Source organism: Periplaneta americana, chromosome 12 (assembly GCF_040183065.1).
Source record: "Periplaneta americana isolate PAMFEO1 chromosome 12, P.americana_PAMFEO1_priV1, whole genome shotgun sequence".
Lineage (NCBI taxonomy): Eukaryota > Metazoa > Arthropoda > Insecta > Blattodea > Blattidae > Periplaneta > Periplaneta americana.
The window spans coordinates 77,408,268-77,434,460 of NC_091128.1; the positions used below are offsets into that span (position 1 = coordinate 77,408,268).

Sequence of the window (26,193 nt, forward strand, 5' to 3'; positions counted from 1 at the left end):
TTTTAGTATAATAATGTGTTTTATATATGTGCCGCCTCAATTAGGCTGATATCACAGTCTAGCATATACAGTCTCGAAGCTCAATAGGTAGGGAATATGCATCCATAGATAGTAGCTAACCACTAGGATCGCTACTATCGCCTCATCACGACAATGCGAAATAGTACCGGCACAGTCTATTGTTCCTAGTACCCTCACAATTCAACCTTCGTGACTGTATATACTAGACTGTGCTGATGTAATAAAATTAAAACAAATGACTTCGATTACTTAAGGTGGCCATGTATAACAAGCGGAACATATTAATTTAAAATTCTTTTTTTAACTTATTGAGTATGCTCGGTCGAGTAAAACTCATATTCAGTGGTTATACATGTTGTACAACATAATATAACAAATTAGAAAGCTACAGTCTGTGAAAAACATAAAACATGATAAGAATTAAAGAAAGAAAATAAATAAATAAGAACAGTGATGTATCACTGAAATTTTATGGAGAAAGAAGAAAAGAAGAAATTTTGAAACCATCAAATAAAAAACCAAATGAGAATTAGGCCTAAAATAAATAATCTTGCCAAAAAGGTTTTTTCTTAAACATTTCTTAAAACACCAGAGAATTTTGTAAAACTTTGTATTCTAATGGAAATTAATTATAAGTTATTATTAAAACATGCTTAATCCCCTTCGTACCATAAGCTACTGAGTCATTCTGAGAAAAAATATTATGTTTGTAGTAAGTGCAGCGAAGCGCATGGATATGGCTAGTAAAAAAATAAAAGTGAAACCAGAATCAAGATCATAGTAAGATTCATGTCCACGTGCTTTCTAGCTGACTTGGTTGCTCAGTTCATAAAGGGCTGGCGCACGACAATCGGCGGAGCGCCAACTACGCTCGACATTAGTGACCGGGCCGTACTGAGCCATGCCAATCAAAAGAGAGCTAGTAAAATTCCTCACTATATCCTTCAAGAATTCACTGCATTAGTAAAGTGCAAGATTTACGGAGTGTAACGACGGATTTTGAATGCACTAAAAGAAAGGCACGTTTTAAACAAGTATCATAACATGTTATCACAGAGAAATGAAGGAGAAATAAGATTTGGTCTAGGGAATATCGTTGAAATTGACGAATTTGAGAAACGAAAATATTGTATCAAAGAGAAAATGAATCTAATATTTATTGTGTCATTTTTGGGCGAAGCACTTGTCACTAACCTAGCCCCTTAAACCCTACCTAATGTCACTATTCTAACAGTGGGCTACTTGCCACTAATCTAACTCCTCATCAAATCCTACCTAATCTTATCACAAAGAGTGTGCCTAATTGACATTAATATATCTTCTCATCAAACCCCACTTAACGTTATCACTAACAGTGCACCTAATTGGCATTAATTTATTTCCTCATCAAATCTTACATAACCTTGTCGCTAACAGCGGTGCTAGCTCTCATTGTCAGTAATGTTGAGGACGACGAAGGAAGAGACAATATACCAAATTTCTTCTGTAACGACGTCACAGGTAGAAGTCACGCTCATATGGTAGCAACATTATGTACTTTGTTATCATCACAACGACATGTCACCACTTTAATGCCATCGGGTCCCTCTTTTAAAAAAAGTGTAAGTTCTGTTCAATATTGTAGAAGGAATGGATGGATATTCGCACAAGAAAGGGACAGAAGACGGTATAGAAACCAATTTATCGGCGTCTACTGAAAATTGTTTATGAAAGACTCGAAGTCGAAATTTCGAGTATCGACATTTCATATAAGGCCAAACATAAAGTATGAATTTTAAATCACTTAACTAGCCGTATTAAGGAAAGGAGGAGGAGAAATTTTAATTTTTTTCCTAGTAGATGCACAATTTTAATTTTTGTTATATAAATATATCACTACTGCAACAAATTAAATTCAAGATTAGTTTTAAAAAGTTTTTTGGCACAAACTTCAAAAACAGGTTATAATACTTCACAAAAATAGGTAGGCCTATATCTTAGCGATTTTAAATGAATTCAAAATTTCTAAGGCATTTCCGTTCTAAAAGCACGATCTTTAAAATGTCTGGAGCAAAATTTTGAAATACTTGCTCACTTATGGCTTTTAAAGAACCTGGAGGTTCATTGCCGCCCTCACATAAGCCCGTTATCGGTCCCTATCCTGTGCAAGATTAATCCAGTCTCGATCATCATATTCCAACTCCCTCAAATCCATTTTAATATTATCCTCTCATCTACGTCTCGACCTCCCCAAAGGTCTTTTTCCCTCCGGCCTCCCAACTAACACTCTATATGTATTTCTGGATTCGTCCATATGTGCTACATGCCTTGCCCTTTTCAAGCGTCTGGATTTAATGTTCCCAATTATGTCAGGTGAAGAGTACAAAGCGTTCAGTTCTGCGTTGTATAACTTTCTCCATTTTCTTGTAACTTCATCCCTCTTTGGATATTGTCTTCCAAATTTTTAAGATAAACAATAATTATACGTATTTTCAGAATTAATTTTAGAAGTACTTCTGTAGAAATATGGAGGCATGTTTTTCAAATTCAACAAAATAAATTTCTTTTTCAGAGAAAACTATACTTATAGTTTAAAGAATGTGTAGGCCTATACTAAATATGCACGTAACACTAGTTTCGAAGAATATAACTTTCTGTACCTATTGAATAAAGCAAAAAATTAAAGTTAAGGATTATTGTAATTAATGTTGATGTCATTTAAAACCCTTGTGCTCTTTAAAAATGGCGCCACGGTAGCTGACAATGCCATAAATGAGCATTAAATTTTTTGTAACTAGTGTAATGTATTTTCATATATTAAAGCGCATTTTATAGTTTTTTTTTAATTTGTGGTTTTTTGCAACAATCCTCTACTGTTAGAGAATTCTCATTTTGGATAACTAATTAGTTCACTGAAGGTACACAATATTTAACATTTGATAGTTTCTCTCACAGTGAATTAGTATCACAGGAGGAATAATGTGTTACAGATAAAGAGATTGATGTACGTTGGAGCAGCTCTTCTGGTTCTGCAACCTGCCACGAGTAAAGCTGCGAAGATACTCAGCATATTTCCATTCCAAGCCAAGAGTCATTCTATCGTAAATACAGCCCTCATGGAGGAACTGGCCAGCAGGGGCCATGAAGTAACAGTGCTCAGTTTGCATCCACGGAAAACGCCTCTGCCAAATTACACAGATATGGTTTTGAAAACATCAATGAGAGACTACATTAATTTCGGAGGTTAGTTATGTTCTTTCATTAATTTGAACTAAGATCTGAGCATCACGAAGGTGCATATGCTTGCAACAATTGAGCTCTTTTATTATATTTGACTTGTAACGTCTATAAGTTATTAGACCTACATTAATAGAAAACTTAAAAGATTTGATGGAATGAAAATTATACTTCGGTTACCATTGAAATTCTTACGTCATAACCGATAAACACAACAATATGAACGACTCCGTACCAATTTACACAAAAGGGGAGTCCGCATGTATAGGACTACATAATCTACTTGGAAGAGTTTATTATAATCCATTGGGGAGGAGGGTGCAATATAGGCTACATGTTGAAAAAAAAATGTCATTCAGTTGTGGTTTGACATGACACCAAACAGACGCATGCACAATGCATGCGTAACTATAGAAAGTTAATACAGATAGGTAAATATTAATAACAATATTTACGAGATATTCTCATGTGCTTACAATATACAGTGTACCAGATATTAATTGTTAATTCTCTATAGCTCAAGAACAGTTAGAGTATTTATTTGTCCACTTAGTAGTAAATTTTGTTTTAATGCATTATTTTTATTATTATTATTATTATTATTATTATTATTATTATTATTATTATTATTATTATTATTATATTTATTTTTATTATCGATGCTGAAAACATGTACTTATCTCTGCGAAAATATCGATGTAGGAGATATGTTTGCACACCATAATTCAGAGACTACTCTCCCACACGTCCTCGGTTCTTGCCCGTATGGGGAGGCTTTGCGCAATACCAGACTCCACAAAGTAAGAAGCGCCATTGCTCAAGCACTACGTAATACTGGGTTTACTGTTTTCGAAGAGGTTCATGGTCTATCAACCACTGGCATCACTCGTAGGATAGATATGATCGCTTTCCAGGACCATCGTAGAGATTTTGTAATTGACTCTACAGTTCGTTTCGAGACTTGCAAGAGCCAACCGCAAGATGTCCATAAGGAGAAACAATTCATCTAACTTATGAGCCAACAATCCCGAATTATCTAGAGAAATATCAATTACAACAGATAAAAGTAATAGGCTTGTTGGTCGGAGCAAGAGGATCCATCCCGAAGCAGTCTGTTGATTTTGCCAGACTTTTCATTTGCCATCATCTTACCAATGTTTGTTTACTTGCGTTGAAAGGTTCGATTTCACTGTTAAGAAATCACCTCAGATAAGATATTGCACTGTAATTTATTTTTTTTCTCTTTCTTTCAATGGTTTTATATTCATAACAAATTATCCATTTAATATGTAGGCCTACTATTCAAAATTTTGTTTGGTAAATGGTATACTTTGTCTTCTAGACAATCCCTGTTTGTGGAAAGTGTTTGATGATAATAACAACATAAAAAATATAAGATAAAAACTTTAACAATATAATAATAGAGCATAATTCTTAGTATAAAGAATAGTTCAGATTTAATATTAAAGGAACTGTAAGCTTATAATATGTAGTACTGGCTGCTGCAGCATCAGTAGACTTACAACTCAACATACCATACATTAAAAGTAGAGTTTCTAACCCGAATTTTAAAGACCCTAATAATACAGGGCAGAAGTCGCTAAATTGTAATGTTATCAACAGTAATCTCACTAGATGTTTTGATTTATCTAGAGAAAATCAAAACTCGAGTGGGATTTAATTGACTATTACACGATTAGAAGAAAGTATATAAAGATTAGAAGTAACGAAGTACTCCAATACAATAAAATATTAATTGACTTACGAAACTACAATTGTCTTCAAATGTATTATTGTACCAGCTCAACATTACAAATACTACGCTAGATGCATGCTAGATGGCAGTAGTGAGCAATGCCTTCTCGTCGAGAAGTTCTCGATCTATTATACACGATGGCAATGTTACTAGTCAAGAAGGCTTTATTGATTCAGTTTCATTTTTATTAAAATGCAACATTCCACTTCAATTACCCGAATCCCAGTAATCAACGTCACTTGACAGATGATTTTCAGTAAATCTTAATATTAAACAATCTCTGATACGTGACTATCCATAATATCATATAGGCCTAGCAGAAGCTATAACATAACCTAACTAATATACACAAGTGTTAGAAAAGTTTTAATTAACGACGATGACATAAAAAATAAACATGAATAATTTTAAAAGGAATAATTATTGAATGTACAATTTTCAAATTTGAATGTGATTGGTGGTTCAATTGATGTTATATTGGACGTGTGCGTAATAGAAGTGGAACTCGTTGATTTAGGCCTACATGGTGTATTCAACTTATTCAGGATTTCCGAATGAATAATTTTAAAAGGAATAATTATTGAATGTACAGTTTTCAAATTTGAATGTGGTTGGTTGTTCAATTGATGTTATATTGGACGTGTGCGTAATAGAAGTGGAACTCGTTGATTTAGGCCTACATGGTGTATTCAACTTATTCAGGATTTCCGAATGGTGCTCTTCATTTATTTGTAAATCGGATTTCAGAAGATGCATAGGTATGATCAGTGATTTTTATTAATTCTTGTTCTTGAATGCCAATGCGAGTCATATTTGAAACTGCTGTGCATCGACTGGAGTGGTTTGTAATTTTATATATATATATATATATATATATATATATATATATATATTTTTTTTTTTTGACGTCCAGACCAGCGCAGTTTCAAATGTTGGCAAACAAAGAAACAAATGCTAGGGACGCGATAAAATTAAACAAATGCTAGGGACGCGATAAAATTGTGCGATAAGCAGCCATGATTGGTTGAAATACGTCCTTTCGTACCGTTTTATTGGTCAAAAGTAGTATGACGTAGTAAGAGTGTAATAGTCAATATAAAATGTCATTATTTTGCTGCTATGAGTGTTGGAAAGGCCGCTAAATCTCTACATCAGCAATACAAATTCGTTTAATTTTACCAGCTAAACATGGAAAACACCAGATCTAGCTAGAACACAGCTGAATTGGTAACACTGGAGATCAATGCATGCGGGAAGAAAGAATAGAACTTAAACCCGAGTCACACGGGGATAGTTTACAGGAGTCAAGTGCTTGAAGCCTCTGAACTTGATGCTATATTAAGTGATCACACGGAGACATTAAACTTGAAACCATGCTTGAAAAAAAGCGCGCGCTGAATGTTGTATTCGCAGAGGTTTTAGAATTCTTGTATTCTGTTATATTTAATGAAAATCAATAGTGAACTGGTATGTTTAGTTTGGTGAAACTGAAGATGCCACCAGCACATATTCAAGCATGTGTGCAGCTAATTGGCGCCTTGTTATTGTTTGAATTACAAAATATTCTTGAAAAAAAGGAAAAGAGAACATGGGTTAAGAAATGGATTATGCACGGTGCATCTAATACCATTGCCACCGGGTATATACCCATTTGCAGTGTGAATAAATACATACATACACACCTTGTTGAAAGAATTAGCTAAAGAAGGTCCAGCAGAATACATGAAACATCTGAGTCCTGTTTTAAGGGTTTTTAACTTTTTTCGAACCACTTCTACGTCTATGTTTTCGAAACCTTGTTCCATGAGTTCACTGACTAGTTTCTGGAATAATAATTCCCGCTTTTTTTATTGAGATATTCTTTGTCACGTATATTCCATAGAAGTTCATATTTCTCATGCACTTCCAAAAACATTATGATATTGTTGGAATTCCACTTAGGGGCGCTCATTATTAATAATAATGAAGAGTTCGCGGGAAAAACGATGAATGTCACATTTCTGTTAAGGATTAGATAATGATCTAATTGAGTCTATAACTGCAAGATGTAGTGATGTTTCTGTAGAAAATAAAGGTAAGGATTACTGTATTCGTGGTTATAATTCTCCTTTTTACCATTTTTCATAAGAACAACATTAAATTTCGTAGTGATCCATTGAATTAAATAATGACATCAACCTTAAGAAAACTGTGACATTCATCGTTTTTCCCGCGAACTCTTCAATTATTAATTTACTTCGACAATAGGCCTAAAACTACAAACTTTCTACTTGCCAAGTTGCTACAAGTTCGCATTCACACGCGGGAAGTGGTGGAGTCAAGTTGGTCACGTGACGGGAAAGTGGACACAAAAGGTGACGGGTCGTCAACTCAAATTTTGCTTGACCGCCAAGTCACAACTTGACTGTCCCGACTATATCACACGAGGAAAGTTGAAGAAAATCGACTTGCTCCAAGCACTTGACTCCTGTAAACTATCCCCGTGTGAATTAGCCTTTCGTAGCATTACGCATCCAACTATGACGCATGTCATGATTGAAGTCCGTGAATCAGTAGGCCTACTAATCTTATCTCATGAGCTGTTTATACATACAAACATTGTAACACAGCTGTTTATAAACTGTTAAGTTACATAAGTATTTCAGACATTTGTGATGCGAAGTTTTTGAGTATTTGTACAATGCCCTAGATTTAGAGGCAGGCCTATTCAATGTTCAAAGCTACATATCGACTCCATCATAAGGGAAGGTAAGAAAAAGGGAACGGGGAAACAAAGAGTTCTTGGTAAGGGACACAACAGGCAGATTTTCCCTTTCCCATTTCCTACTTTCCCTGTTGATGGAGCCGATATTTAACTCCGAAACGTTGGTGTCTCTAAATGAAACAGGGAAATCAAAAACTCCCTCACTCCAATAAACCAAATTTTAAAGGAGAGAGAAAAAAACTTATTATTTATCTTACTAACTTTAAATATTATACATTTATCTATTAATATTGTGTAAAATTACATTCTTTATCAATTAAATACTTCAAAACCTAAATTTTTACATTATCTTACGCTACAATTTGAAATAAACACTACTAGAGTTAGTGGTTTTCTGACTTCCACAGTGTATGAATTAAGAAAAATGAATAAATATGAGCCAAGTGAAGAAAAAAAGATAAGTATATCATAATTAACTTATGAAGCATTGGAATATACGAGAAAATGGAAGTTTATTATTAAGATTAACATTGCTACATATTTTTAAATTTCAAATATATGAGACAGAAAATCACAAATTACCATAACGTACATCAAAATACACCAATAAAACCACAAACAATATTAAAATATTAACACAGTCTCATTCATGTTACAGATTCTGTTTTTTCTCTCACTCTCATGTTCTTCCTGTGCATCTAGATTCTAGATTATTACTGTCCGCAAACAGAGTTTGGTAATTCATCCTACTTTCCTCAGAAATAAACTGCATTAAATTTTGCAAGTCCTTTTGCTTTCTTCTTTCAATCTCAATGCTGAATTGTACTTTAGTTGACTGGAGAATGATGCATCTGTATTGGGTTTCTGGAAGTTAATCGACTCGATACTGTGCCTTTAATAGTCTTACTTACATGGATTTCATAGATTTTTGTGACACTCTGAATACCGTATCGTATCACTTTACTCAGCTGGTTGAGCGATAATGTTGCAACCTACCAGGAAATTAAGCTTGGAATGCAAAAACTCTCTTATTCCATGAAGTAAGTGGAGTTCTGACTTCCACGAGTTTTAAAACAGCCCCCAGAATGCAGATGAATGTCGATATTAGTGTATTCTTGCCCTCCACGCATGCGGGACGAACTAAAAAGCATCATCCAGCCCATAACTCAATTTTGTCAAAAATTGGAGTTAGTGGGTTTTTGATCTCCCTGTCTCAAATCTAGGACAAGGTGCAAATAACCAGAAATCTTGTACCATGTTGCAATAACCTATAGTTTCGGTACAATGTTTCTTATCATTTTTGGAATAGTATTTCAACTCTTTCGCTACTAAAATAACTGTTTCTAGTTTTGCTTAAAGTATAGAATTTGTGTGGAGCTGTTCAATCGTCCTGTTACGAAGACAATCAAGTACACAATTTCGCCAACATGACGGAACATTATACGTGGTCTTTATAACATGGCTTATGGCCGCTGAGAGTATTTTCTTAGAAGACGAGTTATTTTCCCTGCCGAAAAATATAACGCCAAAGCGGCCATAATTATTTACCGCTTTGACGAAGACTACCGCCAAATTTGCATTCGTCGATTTTAACGATATTCCCTGGACCGCTTCATATTCTCCTTCATTTCTGTCTGATAGTAACGTATCACAAAACTTTCAAAATTTGTATTTTCATCTAGGCCGGTTGTATGAACTCGAATTAAAGTCCTGTGAAAATAATTAATTCCATGGTTACGCGAGAAATATGTTGTACGAACTCGGTATAGTTCCGGAGGATATTTTCCGAATAAGCTATTCCATGATTCCAGTCGCGTTCAAATTGTTATCTAAAGAATAAATTATAAAATGGCAGGAACAAAAGAAAATACGGCAATTACGTGATCTATTTAAATTAGTACGAGGAATTTCTAGCAAGATTCATACTAAAAAGAACACCGTTTAAGAGTGCTGGAATTAATCAGTGATGATATGCTAGGTAAAAATAGTTTACGTTATCATTGTGTGACAATCGTAGCTTTTGAAATAATTAAAATTACATTTGAAGCAAATTCATGAGGCAATGTAATATGGAAAGACTCAAGAATAACAGGTAAGTAACTAAAAGCCGTGCCATAACGTTGCGAGAATTCAAGGCCAACTGTACAGAGAAGTGTAGGCCTAGTCCCTTTCCAGGGCGGCTTGAGGCAGTGCCATCGTGCCATGGCACTACCAGAACACAAGAGAAAAAAGGAGAATTCATATTTTCCGCTCAAAACCGGAGAGAAACAAGTTGCGCTTGTACTTGCAAATTCTACCGCCAATATTATCGTTGCCGCCAGCGACGTTGTAACCAGTGTTTGCAGCAGTGACGTGCGTCAATAAGTGCACAAGAGCACGTGAACACCTTGTTTCCATCAATGCACGACTAGTTTTATTATTCAATACCGTATTGACGTAGTGGGGATGTATAATATCAGAATCGAGTATTTTAAACTTCCCGTATCTTGCATAAACTTATGTAAACTTGGCAACATCCGTTCACGTACAAGCCGTGCTCTTTTCGAGAAGGTTACAGGAATTTCACGCATGTGCGGGAGAAAATTGTCTTTCGCTGGCCGCTTATGACTCGTCAAGAGCACAAAGCGTTAAGTGAACAGTGAATCTATCCTACAGATGTCAGGTGCATCGATGCCTAATAGTCTGTACTTTAGCCTGTATGTGTCAGCATCTCACTGTTGCAACGTTTACTTTATATGGATGTGTGTACAGTGCTGCTACGAGAGTGTAGTTTGTGAATTACTATACTTGAATGTCAGCATAATTGCATAGTTGGCTTTCAAACACGTGCTGGCTGAATGTGGTGTGGTATGAATTTAAGTATCTGTATGGTAGTGTGTAATATTTAAGAATAATATTTACTGGCATGTATTTATAGTAATCAGTTTATGCGAATGGGATTACAGTACTGGTATAGACTATAGTATATCAGTGTGTTGTGAATCAAAATATATTACTGAACACACGCTTTTGTAAATAACGGCATTGTGGTATATATTAATTTTTAACAAACGTAAACAATGAACTCTGTTCAAGTAATTTTTAATAGTAAAGAACTGGGTAAACTGGGTTACTAGGAGAAATTGGAAAAAAAGAGAATGGGTTTCCATCATTATTATTATTATTATTTATTATTATTATTATTATTATTATTATTATTATTATTATTATTATATGTTGTTTTGAATTTATGTACGGTTTTTTTCGATAGTAAAACATTGGAATCATGACATTTCCTATTAGGCTAAACGTACGATTTTAAATTTTCTTCGATTTTGGAACACAAAATTGTAAAAACATATTTTATCACTAGCCGCCACTGGTTTGCAGCATGGATCTGAGCCAGGCACTACATCCCATAAGAAATATAATGGGATGCACACGCAGTTTTCATCTCCTCCCGTCCAGTTCAGCTTCTAAAAGGTGCCAGGCACAGTTTACAGCTTTCGTTTTTAAATGCTTGGGTAGCTGTGACAACTCCATTTACTATCTCACTCCCTTACCTCGCACTCTTGTCTGTTTTCCCCTTTGTCGGAATAAGTTTCTTAGAGGAAAGGATGCAAAAATAAGGAAATAAAATCCTTGCCGGTTTCTTAAAATACTTTGTTTAAGAATGCTTTTATTTCAGTATATTTCTAACTGTAGTGCGAAACTGTAAACCTGTGAAGTGTTATCGTGTTATGTAAGCTGTGAAGAAATTAATTCAGTTATCACTTTATTCAAATCTCCGCTTTCAATATTAAGCTATTATGAAAACTAAATTCCTGTTAAATAATTGACTGACAGGGCGTTTAAATACTCACCAAAAACCAGCAAAGTGCTAAAGTTAACAGATCTGGAAAATTCAACTTGGATATATATATATATATATATATATATATATATATATATATATATAAGCAACTGGTTGTGTGGATGAGATATGGAGAAGTGTTCTTCTGTTTCCCGTGTGTTCTGTCCCGAGGTGAACGTAACGTAACTAGTCGAAAGGAGTCTTACAGATTTACTACATTTAGAGCTAAGGGATAAACTAAAACACAAAAAATCAAAGGTTTGTATGAATAACGTCTTCAGTTTGTCTGTGCTGGTTAAAGAGAATATTGAAATTCAGTTAAGACTCGCGATTGCAAAACACAACGAGCAAGTTGAAGAAAACATATATGATCTAAACTTAATAATAAATTGTATAAATTTTAAGCAGCAGTAGATTTAGTATTAACAAGGTACGATAAAGCCGACGACTTAGAATACAGGGGCGTGTTTCGTGAATTAGTTCTTTTTAGTTCTGAGTTAGATAAAAATTTAAAAGAGAACTTAACAAAGTCAACAGCATTTAAGGGTTGCTTGAATGGATGTTGAAAGTGTACCATGTAGAAATAAAAAAGAACTAATGATTTTAGACTATGTTTCTATCATTGTTTACCATACGACTGATGTTTCAACTCCTCCTACTATTACGTTACGAGCCACCGGCGTAGCTCTGTCGGCTAAGGCGTTTACCTGCCGATCCGGAGTTGCTCTCAGGCGCAGGTTGGATTCCCGCTTGGGTTGATTACCTGGTTGGTTTTTTCCGAGGTTTTCCCCAATCGTAAGGTGAATCCTCGGCCCCATCTCGCCAAATATCATTATCACCAATTCCAACGACGCTAAATAACCTCGTAGTTGATAGAGCATCGTTAAATAACCAAGTAAATAAATAAAATACGTTACATTATTGATGGAATGCCTGTCTATTAACCAACGAGTGTGCATTTTTCCTCTAATTTGTCTGGACTTTGTGTACAATTGTATACATTTTGGTGAGTTTAATAATAATAATAATAATAATAATAATAATAATAATAATAATAATAATAATAATAATAATAATAATAATAATAAGTCATTATTGTTACTGTTTATTATTATCCTTATCTCTGGCACTAGGCATTAAATGTTTATGAGCCGCCACTGTTCCTTTCATTCGCAGATTTTTTTTCTTTAGTGCAAGAGAAAGCACAGTACAATGTTTTGGTCCAAAAAAAAAATAATGTCTTTGTTTGCTGTTCAAAAACTACTCATTTTAACATGATATTGTGGCGGCAGGCCGAACTCTAGCCATAACTTTTAATTGAACAATAATGGCTTTTTATTGTTACAATACTTTGCAACAGCATTTACTAATCTAGCCAAAGTATTTTGTCCAGGGATATTTAATCGGAAGACACTAGACACAACCTAGCTATCTTTACTAATATTCACTTGTTTCTCCTTCCCTTTGATTCGAGGCTCCACACGGTACCACAGTCTAGGTAGGAAACGGGACTGCCTCAATGGACAAAGCATGACACACAGAGTGAAAACAAAAACAGACCACAAAAGAGGAATGTGGAGAACGAATAAGAAAGGGAATTGAAGTACCGGTACAGGAAGGATAAGAGCATACATATAACAGGTCTAAACATAATAAACAAACGGATTAGACGTTCATACAAAAGTTCTTCCTCTTTAGGAAACAAAGTACAGGTAGTATTTTAAAATGGCAAGTGATCCTATGATAGCAGTAAGGGAAACATCACGAATGAAGTCGTTGTTCAGCTGGAACTTCTTGCAGAAACTGACAAAGAGGCGAGGTACTGTGCCCCTAGCGCCAACCATTAGCCCAACTACTTCAATGGAGATGAGGTGATATTTCTCCAAATAGAATGGAATTGTGGGCTCATAAATCCTGCATTTTTCTGCGTGGACTTCAGCGGACTGTTGTTCCTGTGCCTTGAACCTGACTGTCGGGTCGACAATATAGGCAGATGTAGAGCCTGGTGGAATGGCAAGCTTGTCAATTCGCCGACAGGATCCCTCTTGAGAGATGCCATGGACTTCTTCGTGTACAGTGAGACCTTTCTTCCTCGAGGCTTCGGCAATCATGGACCTGATTCTGTGATGTCTAGAGTTCCGCAGTGTCTCACTGAAAGGACAGGCACCCAAAACATGGCCAAGAGTTTCAATCTCACTGACGCAACGACAATGGTTGCCGTCTCGGGACCTTCCTGGTATAGCACGCAGCGGACAAACATTAGCTGTCATTTTAAGAGCTAATCTCCATTCACTGCTAGTGAGGCGATCAGGTTGTTGGATCCATTTTTTGGCAGGAGTGAACTCCTTATAGAGAGGATGACGCCTTTCCCTTTCTGATTTAAAGAGCACCAAGATTGAAATGCTCGCTCCCTGAGTTCTTGTCTCAATTTTTTCACTTGAAGTGAATCAGAAGAGATGTTTTGAAGTCCAAGTTTATTTAAACAAACCCCAATTTCACTAGACAAGTTGTGACAAGCAATGACATGGATATTTTGGGATCGTTGTAAAGTCTGACATGCATTGATATGCTGCAAAAAAGCTTCCCAGCTAGATTTAAATAGTCCCAATCCCTTGTATTTTCTGTCGGCATAAAGCATGTTGTCTGGCGTATCGGTGGGAAGTTGGAGTATTTCCTTCAATGTGGTTTTAATGAGAACATCGGCATCAGAAAGAAATTTGACTGGAATTTTATTCAGTGGTGTTGTCTGAAACTGATAAACCAAAGTAGGGCAGATGTAGCTGCATAACACAGAATGAAGCTTGAGTTGTTGAGGGTATTAGAAACAATAGGCTGTGCAGGTACTATTTCGCATTGTCTGTGATGAGGCGATAGTAGCGATCCTAGTGGTTAGCAAATATCCATGGATGCATATTTACTACGTATTGAGCTTCGTGACTGTATATACTAGATTGTGACAGTACTGTCGCTAATGTTGGAACAGTTTGCTATACAACCTGTACTCTAGAGTTTAGTGACAGCATCGTCTGTGCCCGCTACTGGTGACCGAGCCGTACCTAGCCGTGTGAAATAAAAGAGAAGTGATATGTTGCTAGTAAAATTCGTGATTATCATACATCCTCTAAGAATTGACTGAGGTAGTCAAGTGCAAGGTTTAGTGAGTATAGTGGCAGTTTTTAATGCGCTAAAAGAATATACACATTTTTATATAGGTATATTATAAAACGTTATTAAATCGAAATAAAAGAGAAATATGATGTCATGTCATCCTCAATCTCTCTCTCTCTCTCTCTCTTTTTTTTTTTTTTTGGGATATCACTTCCTTTATGATTTTTTTTTGGTAGGTTATTTTACGACGATTTATCAACATCTTAGGTTATTTAGCATCTGAGTGAGATGAAGGTGATAATGCCGGTGAAATGAGTCCAGAGTCCAGAACCGAAAGTCACCCAGAATTTGCTCATATTGGGTTGAGAGAAAACCCCGGAAAAACCTCAATCAGGTAACTTTCCCCGACCGGGAATCGAACCCGGGCCACCTGATTTCGCGGCCAGACGCGCTAGCCGTTACTCCACAGATGTGGATTTCTTTATGAATGATGTGTTTCATTCACTTAGTATAGTATAGTTGTACTACTATGGAATTTAAGTGAATATTCCTTCTTAACTCTTTATTATGGTATTAACATTTAAAATACAATTGCAATATTAAGAAATTGGTATTAGTACTTTTGTTTTACAGACAATATAGATATCAAACAGAAAGAAGCCATATAAAAATAACGACATAAAATTTCACGTTCTGTTTGAAATTTGTACACCATTGTTTTCTTAATCCAACAGGATGCTTATACATAACCCTTCCTCCTTCCATACCTAGCGCTTGATGCCGTTACACGAAGTCAAGGTCAGAAAAATGCTCTTGCTTTGACATCATTGCTCTAGAGTCATAACTCACAATATAAAAAACTTATTCTTTAATAATAATTCATAAACTCATACTGGTATAAAACAAACGATTTTACTTAAAACAGTCATTAATATATTAAAATGTAATAGATGGCATATTTAAAATAATTATTGCTAAATGTTAAATAGTGGCATGTAGTTTTTGCATAATTGCCAAAAAGAAACAAAAACAAAAACAAAACAAAAAACAAAAAACAAAAACGAAACAAAAAACAAATTTTTGGATATTGTGAGTTATGATTCTAGAGGTTTCAAATATATTTTCAAGAACGTAAACTGAAATTTCTATTGAATGATACTGCATTTCAACATGACTCTTTTTCTTTCCAGGAAATAACACCCTCTTTGAATCAGCGAATATTGGATTTTTCAAAAGGATGGATATGATACTAAATGTCAGCGTGATTGTTTGCGACTATCAGCTTCAAGAAGAGATAGTCCAGAAACTTATCCACTCCACAGACATTCATTTCGATGCTGTCATTGTAGAAGCCTTCTTCAACGAGTGCTTTCTTGGTTTTGCTCACAAATTCAAAGCCCCTTTAATTCAAATTTGTACATTTGGAGGTACGGGTTACATGGGTGATTGGGTTGGTAATCCAACACCTTACGCCATCGTACCAGATCCTTTTCTTAATTTGAGAGACAAGATGAATTTTTGGGAAAGAACTGGGAACACGATTTTCGGCACTCTGTGGAAATTCATGAGAAATTACTACTACCTCCCAAGGCAGGACGCAATAATGAAGAAACACTTCAATCATTTGGCTGATTTACCTTCAGTGTCGGAATTAGAGTACAATACATCTCTCCTACTGGTCAATCATCATTTCAGTATTAGCTATCCGCGACCACTGGTGCCCAACTTTGTGCAAGTTGGAGGGATGCAGGTGAAGCCTCCAAAACCACTACCAAAGGTAAGTCGAGGATCAAGTAACTGACTGAGAGTTTTCGCACTCCGAATCTCCGTAATTCGTTAACGATATATTAAGTTTAGTAATGACATACGATGACGTATGTACAGTATATTAACGTATGATCCCAAAATTAAAGTTTTTGCAATAACATTTGTACATTCAGTAATTGTTTCTTGCTTTCATTTATCTCGCTCATTTTGTTTACTCTTACTGTTAAGTCGTCGCCATTTTATATATTTCTCCCCTTACTGTTGCTCTGTGCCGATGTAAAAACAAAACAAAATGCATTCTTATAGCATGTGAGGTTAGTTTGGTGCAAGACTGAGGAGTGTTTGTGGGAAACATATAAGTGTCAGGAAACTTTATTTCGTTCTTTTTTCATTGAAAACTTGTTATATAATATATACTGTTGCTAATACCACAGTATGGGTATTCATACAGTTAGGAAACTATCTGTTAATAGAGCTATGACAACATATTAGCTGAACATCACTAGCGAGACTGATGGCGAATAACTATAACTACATGCTCACTGTATCTATTAACTTGGAAAAATAAATAAACACAACATAAAATATGTAGTGAATAAAAAGATGCACATTATTGCATGTCTAACATCTTAAATTTAAACAAAGGAATAATATGGAAAGCACAGAAATTTACTTGAGAACTGACACTAATTTCAAATGTCACTTAATCTGTAATGAAATGTACTGCACACCCTCTTATTACAAGTTTAATTATTCCAAAATGATTCATTGGAAGGTTAATATTGCTATTTTATTAATAAATAAAAAACGATAAATAAATAGAATAGAATAGAAATATCACTTTTCTACGAAAGTGCGGAATGATAGGTTTCCTGATAACAGACATAACTGACATTGTAAGTACAATTTCCTACATTCAGTGTGGAAGCACTTTCCGCACACTACAGTCTTCTCTCCTAAATGAAATATGAAATGCTTCACATTTATATCAAGAACTGAAAATTAGAATAGATTATCCACCAATTTAAATAAAATGAGAAAACACATAATTTCAAACCCTTCACACTTCTTTACAGAAATGAAAATAAAAATTTAAATTAACATGCTAATTAGTGAAACATCTTTAAAGAATTTACTGTTTTTGGTCAATGGTAATATTTATAGTGCAGGAGATGCAGTTGCTTATATGAACACCTGGTAGCAATGATTTCGAAATTGAAGTGGACACTGAAGTTTACATGCAGGGATGACTTCACTCACATTCACCACCACTTATCTTCTGCTTACTTCGATTTTCCCTTGAATGCTGTGATCGGCATACTCTTTTGCCACCGTCGAAGATCGTCACTCTCCATGATGGTTCAAGCTCGGTAAGTCTGCTCCTTTGATAGCAAGCAGCATTGCCAATGTACGAAAAAACACTGACCCGTATAACCAGCAGGATTTGGCAACTCAGAAAATTTGCTATTTCTTTAGGAATTGCGCCAATTTTATTTATACCTACGAGTTGCACAGTACACTATCCTTTTTGTAATTTAAGAACAATTGCTCTGTCTTGGAATTAGTGAGACGTAGAGTTATGTACTTTTTATAAAAAATGTATGCAATTTTCTATTCCTTCAGTTACAGAAACATTTCTTACTACATATGACTTGGAATCAGGAACCATTACCAGTAAAAAAAAAAAACTGTGATCTTCAACATCCTGCACACACATTTTTGTTAGCTCATCCCGAATACAGGCCCCCAGCTACTCTCATGAAGAGTAATATCACTATCAAGAATATTTCATCAGGTGCTCCATTCACGAAACTCATAATTTCTTCTCTTATAAAAATCTTTGACTCTTTAGATTTGTAGACAACTGATATCCATTTTAGAAAAGACTGCAACTTTGCAAACTTAGAAAAGTATCCAAATTGTTTTATAAAATTAGCATACTCCTAAGCATAGAGTAAACTGACCATAGTATTGTTGCCTTTAATTTTGTTGATTTTTCATTTAAATAAGCAAGCAATACCTTTCTGTGTAGTATTTAACTTTAAACTTCTCGCACCATGCTAAGTAAGTATCATGTTCTCTCCTATATCTTCTGGCAGATTTTTCAGACAACAGTTCTCTTGAAGATATATTCACTATTGCTGCCACGTCTAGTGGTGCCCCCATAAACACTTCGTCTTCCTTCTCCTCTTCAAAATTCATAATTCAGAATGACTTAAATATGTTGAAACGTTAAGCATACAAAATGTCGTCCAAACTGAATAGCTGTTTATATCAACAATGGATAACATTTAATATAATATTTTCGTAGAAAAAATAGCGTGTAACACAACTAGTTTTGCAATGAAGCCCTTTCCGCACTAGTGTTACAACACACTATATTTATTTTAGTAGGTTATTTTATGACGCTTTATCAACAGCTTAGGTTATTTAGCGCCTGAATGAAATGAAGGTGATAATGCCAGTGAAATGAGTCCGGGGTCCAACACCAAAAGTTACCCAGCATTTGCTCATATTGGGTTGAGGGAAAACCCCAGAAAAAACCTCAACCAGGTAACTTGCCCCAACCGGGAATCGAACCCGGGCCACCTGGTTTCGCGGCTAGACGTGCTAACCGTTACTCCATAGGCGTGGAAAAACATACTATATTATACAATAAATTCAATTTAACAATCACTAACAAAAAAAAGGGTAAATTATCCATACTGTAATATTACCTATAATTGGCAAAACTGTAATCAGTTTGAGAAATATATGCCATTATACTACCAGTGCGCTTCATGCGCTTCTGACTTAGAGTACATCTCAGAGTTGGGGTGAGTTAATGCAGTGTCTTTCGTTCGTTTGAACTCATGCTTATCATCACGGTAAGTTAGTCCTCAGCATTTGGGTGGTTGAAAGGCACTCCTTCGACTTCGAAACAGAACTATCTGCTAAAGAAAAAATTTAAAGACATCAATTTCTTTGTTAAAGAAAAATTGCACTATTTTAAAGACATTTTATTTTCTGTCTGTAGAAAATACACCTAATATAACATTGATAAGTATCAGCCTTTTTATTTCACTATGTTAATATGATGGTGTATTACGTTTTTGTTTTACATAATTTTTCATTTCTTATATTGTTGCAGTGAGTAACAAATCACATTTTCAAATTTTCAAAGAAAATTGATTACCTGTTGCTAGAAAACACAGCCTTACTTCTAGAAAAACTTCGTTCCACTTCTGCAGAAACAATAAGGACATATTTGAAATATTTTACACAGACATTATCTATCTCAAAATCTGTATCATTATTATAAAGTTCCTCATTTGAAATTATGTCACAAATTTTACATAGAGCTAAATATCCATAATGTTTATCCAGTAAGTTATTATTTTCATCTTGTTGCTATATTTTTCCCTGTTTTATGTTCCAAACTACTCGTATTCAGTTTCGTGACAATATCATTGACTACATGCTACTTTCTGTCTGTATAAAATACACCTAATATAACATTGACAAGTATCAGTCTTATTATTTCACTGTGTTTATATGATGGTGTATTACGTTTTTGTTTTACATGATTTTTCATTTCATATATTTTTGCAGTGAATAACAAATCACATTTTCAAATTTTCAAAGAAGAATGATTGTCTGTTGCTAGAAAACACAGCCTTATATCTAGAGAAACTTCGTTCTATTTCTGCAGAAACAATGACACATATTTTAAGTATTTTACACAAGCATTATTTATCTCAAAATCTGTATCATTATTACAAATTTCCTCATTTAAAATTAAGTCATAAATTTCATCCTCAGCATCTTGCTATTATTCTTCTTTACAAGACGTTGAATGTTGCCTGTTACGAATAGCAGTATTCGGTCGTAATGTAATCGATCAACTAAAGTTCACTGCTGAACGAAACACACTGAAATCCCCACCCCAACGCAATTATGTACCGGTACTGGTATCTAAAGTCAAAGGCGCATGAAGCGCAATATAACGGATACAATTCTTAGCCTAGTAATCACACTTTTTAACAACACCTGAGAGCTTTGGAAAGCAAAAGTTTAGAATTTTTAAGAACTTATAAAAGCTTCGTATTCAACGCCCCAATTGGGAAATGTAAATATAGTACAGAGAGCAGTGATAGAAAAGACCTGATGTTAAGCAGAAAAAAATTAGAATATGCCGTCGGTAGAGCAGTTTAGTTCTTTTATAAGCATTGATTTATACAAGTTTTAACATAAATGTCATATCGCGAGTATGGGATCTTTGGGTATATCAGTGGCCTGTTGAGATTCTGTTTCTAACCCTGGACCTCCCGAATGTGAGTCTCAAACGTTACAGTCTGAGCCTTCTTGCTCGATTATAACAGTTTTAATTAGTAAGTTCTTATTGAAATTCATAAACTGGCTGCTCTGGAATGACATGGATGGCAATTTGCATTAAAATATTTTATATTAGCAAGTTCTCTCGCCAAATATTTATAACCCATTTTTACGTCTGAACTTATTACAGAAAAATTTAACTTGACAATAAAACTAAATAAAAAGATAAAAACCCGCTATTTTACCACGTTAAGAACACAAGCCAAGCGTATGCCAGCATGTCTGCACTAAAATATGTATGAATTTTTTTTTTCTTTTTGGATCTTTGGGCAAAGTGAAAAAATGCAATTCTGGGTTTCATTCTTTGTTGTTACTGTAATTTAAAGCCTGACCAATACGATCGCTTCGAAACCCTCATTCTTCTAATAAATCTTTCGGTTCTGTATCATTACCGTAACACATAAACAGCTGAGTTTCCCAGTGGTGTTAGTTATTTGCTGCTTGAATCGCTAGCTGTATACGCGCGCATGACTGGCAGAAAAATTGGCGAAGTTTTCTTACTGTATGAATACCTAAATACTAGTAGACTATATTGTAAAACTCTTCTGTATATATTTCAACTATACTGTAACTATAAATATGACTTTACAGTACTATTAAGATTTTTTTACATGTTCTATATTCTAGTCGTGAAGCGATGTACGAATACCAAGGAATGTAAATAACACAATACAATACAATACAATACAATACAATACCTATATTGTGGTAATACTGTAGAAAAATACAAGTGCCAAGCATTCATATTTATTTCAAACATTTGCCAATGTGAAATTTTCGCTGACCTCTCGAGAATCACTATGTGACTTTTTGCTAAACAATTATAAAAGTGAGCTTTGTGATTGCTTAGACATATCAAAGGACATGAAACAACACTGTGAAGTTTACATTAAAAATATGAACTGTCAAATGCACAAAAAGCTTAACCAACGTTTCACTATAAACTCAGAACTCAAACTAACAAGCGGGTGAATACCACTTCAAAATGAGTTTAAAATTGACAATGCACAATATTTAATATCTGCACTGCAGCAGGTTGGTACTAGGTGATAATATAATAGATAGCATTGTTATAATTCGAACGTGCTGCAGCACCAAGCACAAGAATTATATTGAAGGAGACGTAGGAGGACTATGCCTTATATTGATGTAGATTTTGTTACTCTAACAGTGAAAAATTAGAGAAGGAAAAGCTATTATGGATTTTAAAATACTGAAATCTAAAATGTCAATTTTTGTACCCCCTACTGTTACTTAACACCAATTTTTATACATAGAAAAAGTATGTTCCACATCTGCCAATACAACAGGAGCATATTTAAAAATAATAATTACTACCTATCACAACCAGTAATCACGACTAATTATTTTAAGCAGTAGGTCTACTCCTTTTTGAGCCTTAGTCATGAAATTTATTATTGGTTTCACTTCATCTTCCTTCTTCCATAACTGAAGCAGATGTTGGACATGCTCTTTCACAATTATCACTGAATAATTGTTTTGTTTACCTTTCAGTAGGCCTACATTTTCTTGTATTAGTGTCCATTTTGAGCTGTCTTCATAGGTATTAGCAGCTAATATCTCCCTAAGAAGACAAGTCGTTGGAACAATAGCGTAATAATCTCTATTCTGATTGGCTCTGCAATTAATGGTATGATGATAGCTTTAACGAATTACGAACGAGTGGAGTGCAAAATCTCTCTTAAGGGGGGATGTAATGAATTTGATGTGAAAAATTGATTCTTTGGAAATACGTTTTCCGTAATCTACTTAGTGTAATTTACATTGTGTAGGCTATACATTTTATATATTTTGTAGAAGACCTGGAAGTATATTAAAAACGTTAAATGTTAAACTCTTCACTTGCCACCACACTCCTTTTGTTGATGTTTCAGTGTATTTCTTTCGAATATACATTTTCTGTAGGATCTAAAGCCTTTTCTAAAAAAAACTATAAATTCCAGTGTTATGATTTTTTTAGGAGTCGTTCATTACATATTATTGAACATTTGGAACTACAATGATAATAATTCATTACTTACATTCTTATTTATAGGGTATTATATGAAGAAAAAAGTTATTATTTTTGCAACACTAAGTTCAAAATTTTATAAATAAAAAACTAATATGCATATGCTATTTATTATAGTTCATTAATCTTATAGCAATAGTAAAACAGTAAAAATTTCAAATGAATTGCATAATTTATTAGGATTCATGTTATAGCTTTCATACAAAAAAGGCACAACTCTTAAAGGTTTATAATATATTTCTGAACGTGTTTTATTCTTAGGTATTTCATTATATTTTTTCCATTGAATACAGTTCTTTGTCTTTATGCACACAAAATTTCTTGCCTTTAACTTAAAAACTGTGGTTGTAATGATATGTTTAAAGAAAGTTGTATTTTCAATGACATCCCCCTTAACTCTCTAGTAACTTATATGGTATAGCTCTACTTTATTGAAAGTTTGATTTAAAAAAACGCAGGATTTGAGAAGATATCTAGATGAAGCGAAGGATGGCGTTATTTACTTCAGCATGGGATCCAATTTAAAGAGTTCGGACATGACAGATTCTCAAAGGAATGCTTTTTTGGAGGCGTTCTCTAAGCTGAAGCAGCGAGTTTTATGGAAATGGGAGACAGATTCAATGCCAAGACAACCCAATAATGTGAAGCTGGAGAAATGGCTGCCACAATCTGATGTTCTTGGTAATTTACTTTTAATATTAAATTTTGAATAGGCTACATTTAATGCTATCGTCATTACATTCACACTTTTTGTTCAATAATGATGTTAGAAAAATGATGTGCAATAAAAGCTCGATATAGCGTGGTTTGATTTACTGCGAATTCGTTTTTAACGCGGGGAAAGTATGTCCCTCAGTAAAAATCATAAAATATACAATACATTTAGTGGAAATCAATCTTTAAAAACAGTCAATGTAAAAGGTGGTACTGCATAAAGCATTCAAACATTTTGCACATTAATGAAGTTGTAAAAACTGTGTATTTCTGCAACTTCATTTGTACAGTGATTTAATTTTTCTTTTATTTACTTCTTTGCACTATTTTCTTATATTGCCAGAAAAAAAGTCGCAACATAAATTCTTCTCATATAGGCCTACCACTGAATGTAAAGTAGCAAATCAAATATTTTGTGAGAGAAACGTTCTGATAATAGGCCTATTCTATGTCATATGGATACAATACGAGTACCACCACCTTCACCTTATCTGTTTTCTTATTTTTCATATTCCCTTAGAAGTGAACCTATAAATTCCATTTCACTCACTATAGAGAATGTGTGATTAAGGGTGGACTGTATGTCTGAGGGCAATGTTGTAATAATTTTCCAACTTTACAGCTGACACTCGCAATACAATATGCATTCATGAATAGGTACTATTACAGTAGCGTTTCTTTTTCCTTCAACTGTTTCTGTCTTCAACAGACATAGGCCTAAAGGGCAATAACAATTATTACCGGTATTGATAGAAATCATGACAAATTTAAGCTGGTTTATTGTATTTCATAATGATTCTTTAACACTACAGATATAATACGATGATGATGATGATGATGATGATGATGATGATGATGATGACGACGACGGCGACAAATATGAATGATAACAACGAAGCACAAGAAAAAAAAACTCACTAGTGAAGTGAACTGGAGATATTAGGGATGTAGAATTATGTTTGTTAGCAAGGGCAGTTCTGGGCGAAATTGGCAAAATAAATGTTTTGAATTCAATGCAGAGTATGCTTGCAAAATAAAGACGGATACATGGTTACAGAGTATGCTTACAGACTAAAGACGGTTATATGGTTACAGAGTATGCTTACAGACTAAAGATGGATACATGGTTACAGAGTATGCTACATGGTTACAGAGTATGCTTACAGACTAAAGACGGATACATGGTTACAGAGTATGCTTACAGACTAAAGACGGATACATGGTTACAGAGTATGCTACATGGTTACAGAGTATGCTTACAGACTAAAGACGGATACACGGTTACCGGTACAGAGTATGCTTAAAGACTAAAGATGGATACTTGGTTACAGAGTATGCTTACAGACTAAAGACAGATACATGGTTACAGAGTATGCTTACAGATTAAAGACGGATACATGGTTACAGAGTATGCTTACAGACTAAAGACGGATACATGGTTACAGAGTATGCTACATGGTTACAGAGTATGCTCACAGACTAAAGACAGATACATGGTTACAGAGTATGCATACAGACTAAAGACGGATACATGGTTACAGAGTATGCTTACAGACTAAAGACGGATACATGGTTACAGAGTATGCTTACAGACTAAAGACAGATACATGGTTATAGAGTATGCTTACAGACTAAAGACAGATACATGGTTACAGAGTACGCTTACAAACTAAAGACGGATACATGGTTACAGAGTATGCTAACAGACTAAAGACAGAGACATGGTTACAGAGTATGCTTACAGACTAAAGACGGATACATGGTTACAGAGTATGCTTACAGACTAAAGACGGATACATGGTTACAGAGTATGCTTACAGACTAAAGATGGATACATGGTCACAGAGTATTCTTACAGACTAGATATGGCCCTTATACTGCATAGGCTATGACTACGGAGCTCGCATGTGCTGCCGCTCTCTGCCATCTCTTGTACTCAGCAATGGTCGTCTTGGGTTTGTTTCAATTTATCTTGAAACACCATTTTCTCTTGTTGTGTTCGTCTTCACTTTTTCATTCTCTTGACCAACGGTGGTGTGTCAATAAGAGAAAATGAGCATTTGAACATCCTGTTTCCGTTAATGCACGACTATTTTTATTATCAATGTCATATTCTCATACTGGAAATGTAGGCCTATATCCGAATCGAGTAGTTTAAACTTGTCGCGACTTTATTTTATTTAGGCAGTGCCATGGTGCGAGGGCACTATCCCTAAAGCCACCCCTGTCTAAGAGCATGTTTCATGATCTCAGCCTACAACACATTTTATATAATATATTCTCAAAGTCTTAAACTTAATTTTGTAAGGAACCAGTATATCACACTGCCAGTAATTCGAAAATGTTCATTTATCTATGATGTGTTATTGAATTACCATACCGGTACTGTTTTATTTTCCGCAGCACACAAGAACGTTCTAGTTTTCATGACACATGGAGGACTACTAAGCACACAAGAAGCCGTATACAGAGGTGTTCCAGTGTTGGGGATCCCTATATTTGGAGACCAAAAACTCAACATGGCTTGGGCTGAATCTGCAGGCATAGGAGTTACGTTACAATTTGAGAACATTTCATCAGAATCAATCAGCTCAGCATTGAAGGAAATTCTCGAAAATTCTAGGTAGTACATTCAAATTAAATCAAACATAAACAAGAATGTAATAGTA

General features: G+C 34.7%; 1 protein-coding gene across 1 annotated transcript in view; it reads left to right on the forward strand.

Annotated features, from left to right (window-relative positions):
- The window catches only part of LOC138710584 (UDP-glycosyltransferase UGT5-like), a 29,677-nt gene that overhangs the window by 949 nt on the left and 2,535 nt on the right, over positions 1 to 26,193 (forward strand). The window contains exons 2-5 of the mRNA XM_069841576.1: positions 2,991 to 3,243; positions 15,828 to 16,414; positions 23,269 to 23,491; positions 25,928 to 26,147. Of these exons, the coding sequence (XP_069697677.1) occupies positions 2,991 to 3,243; positions 15,828 to 16,414; positions 23,269 to 23,491; positions 25,928 to 26,147 (1,283 nt within the window). The remainder of the gene's footprint in view (positions 1 to 2,990; positions 3,244 to 15,827; positions 16,415 to 23,268; positions 23,492 to 25,927; positions 26,148 to 26,193) is intronic.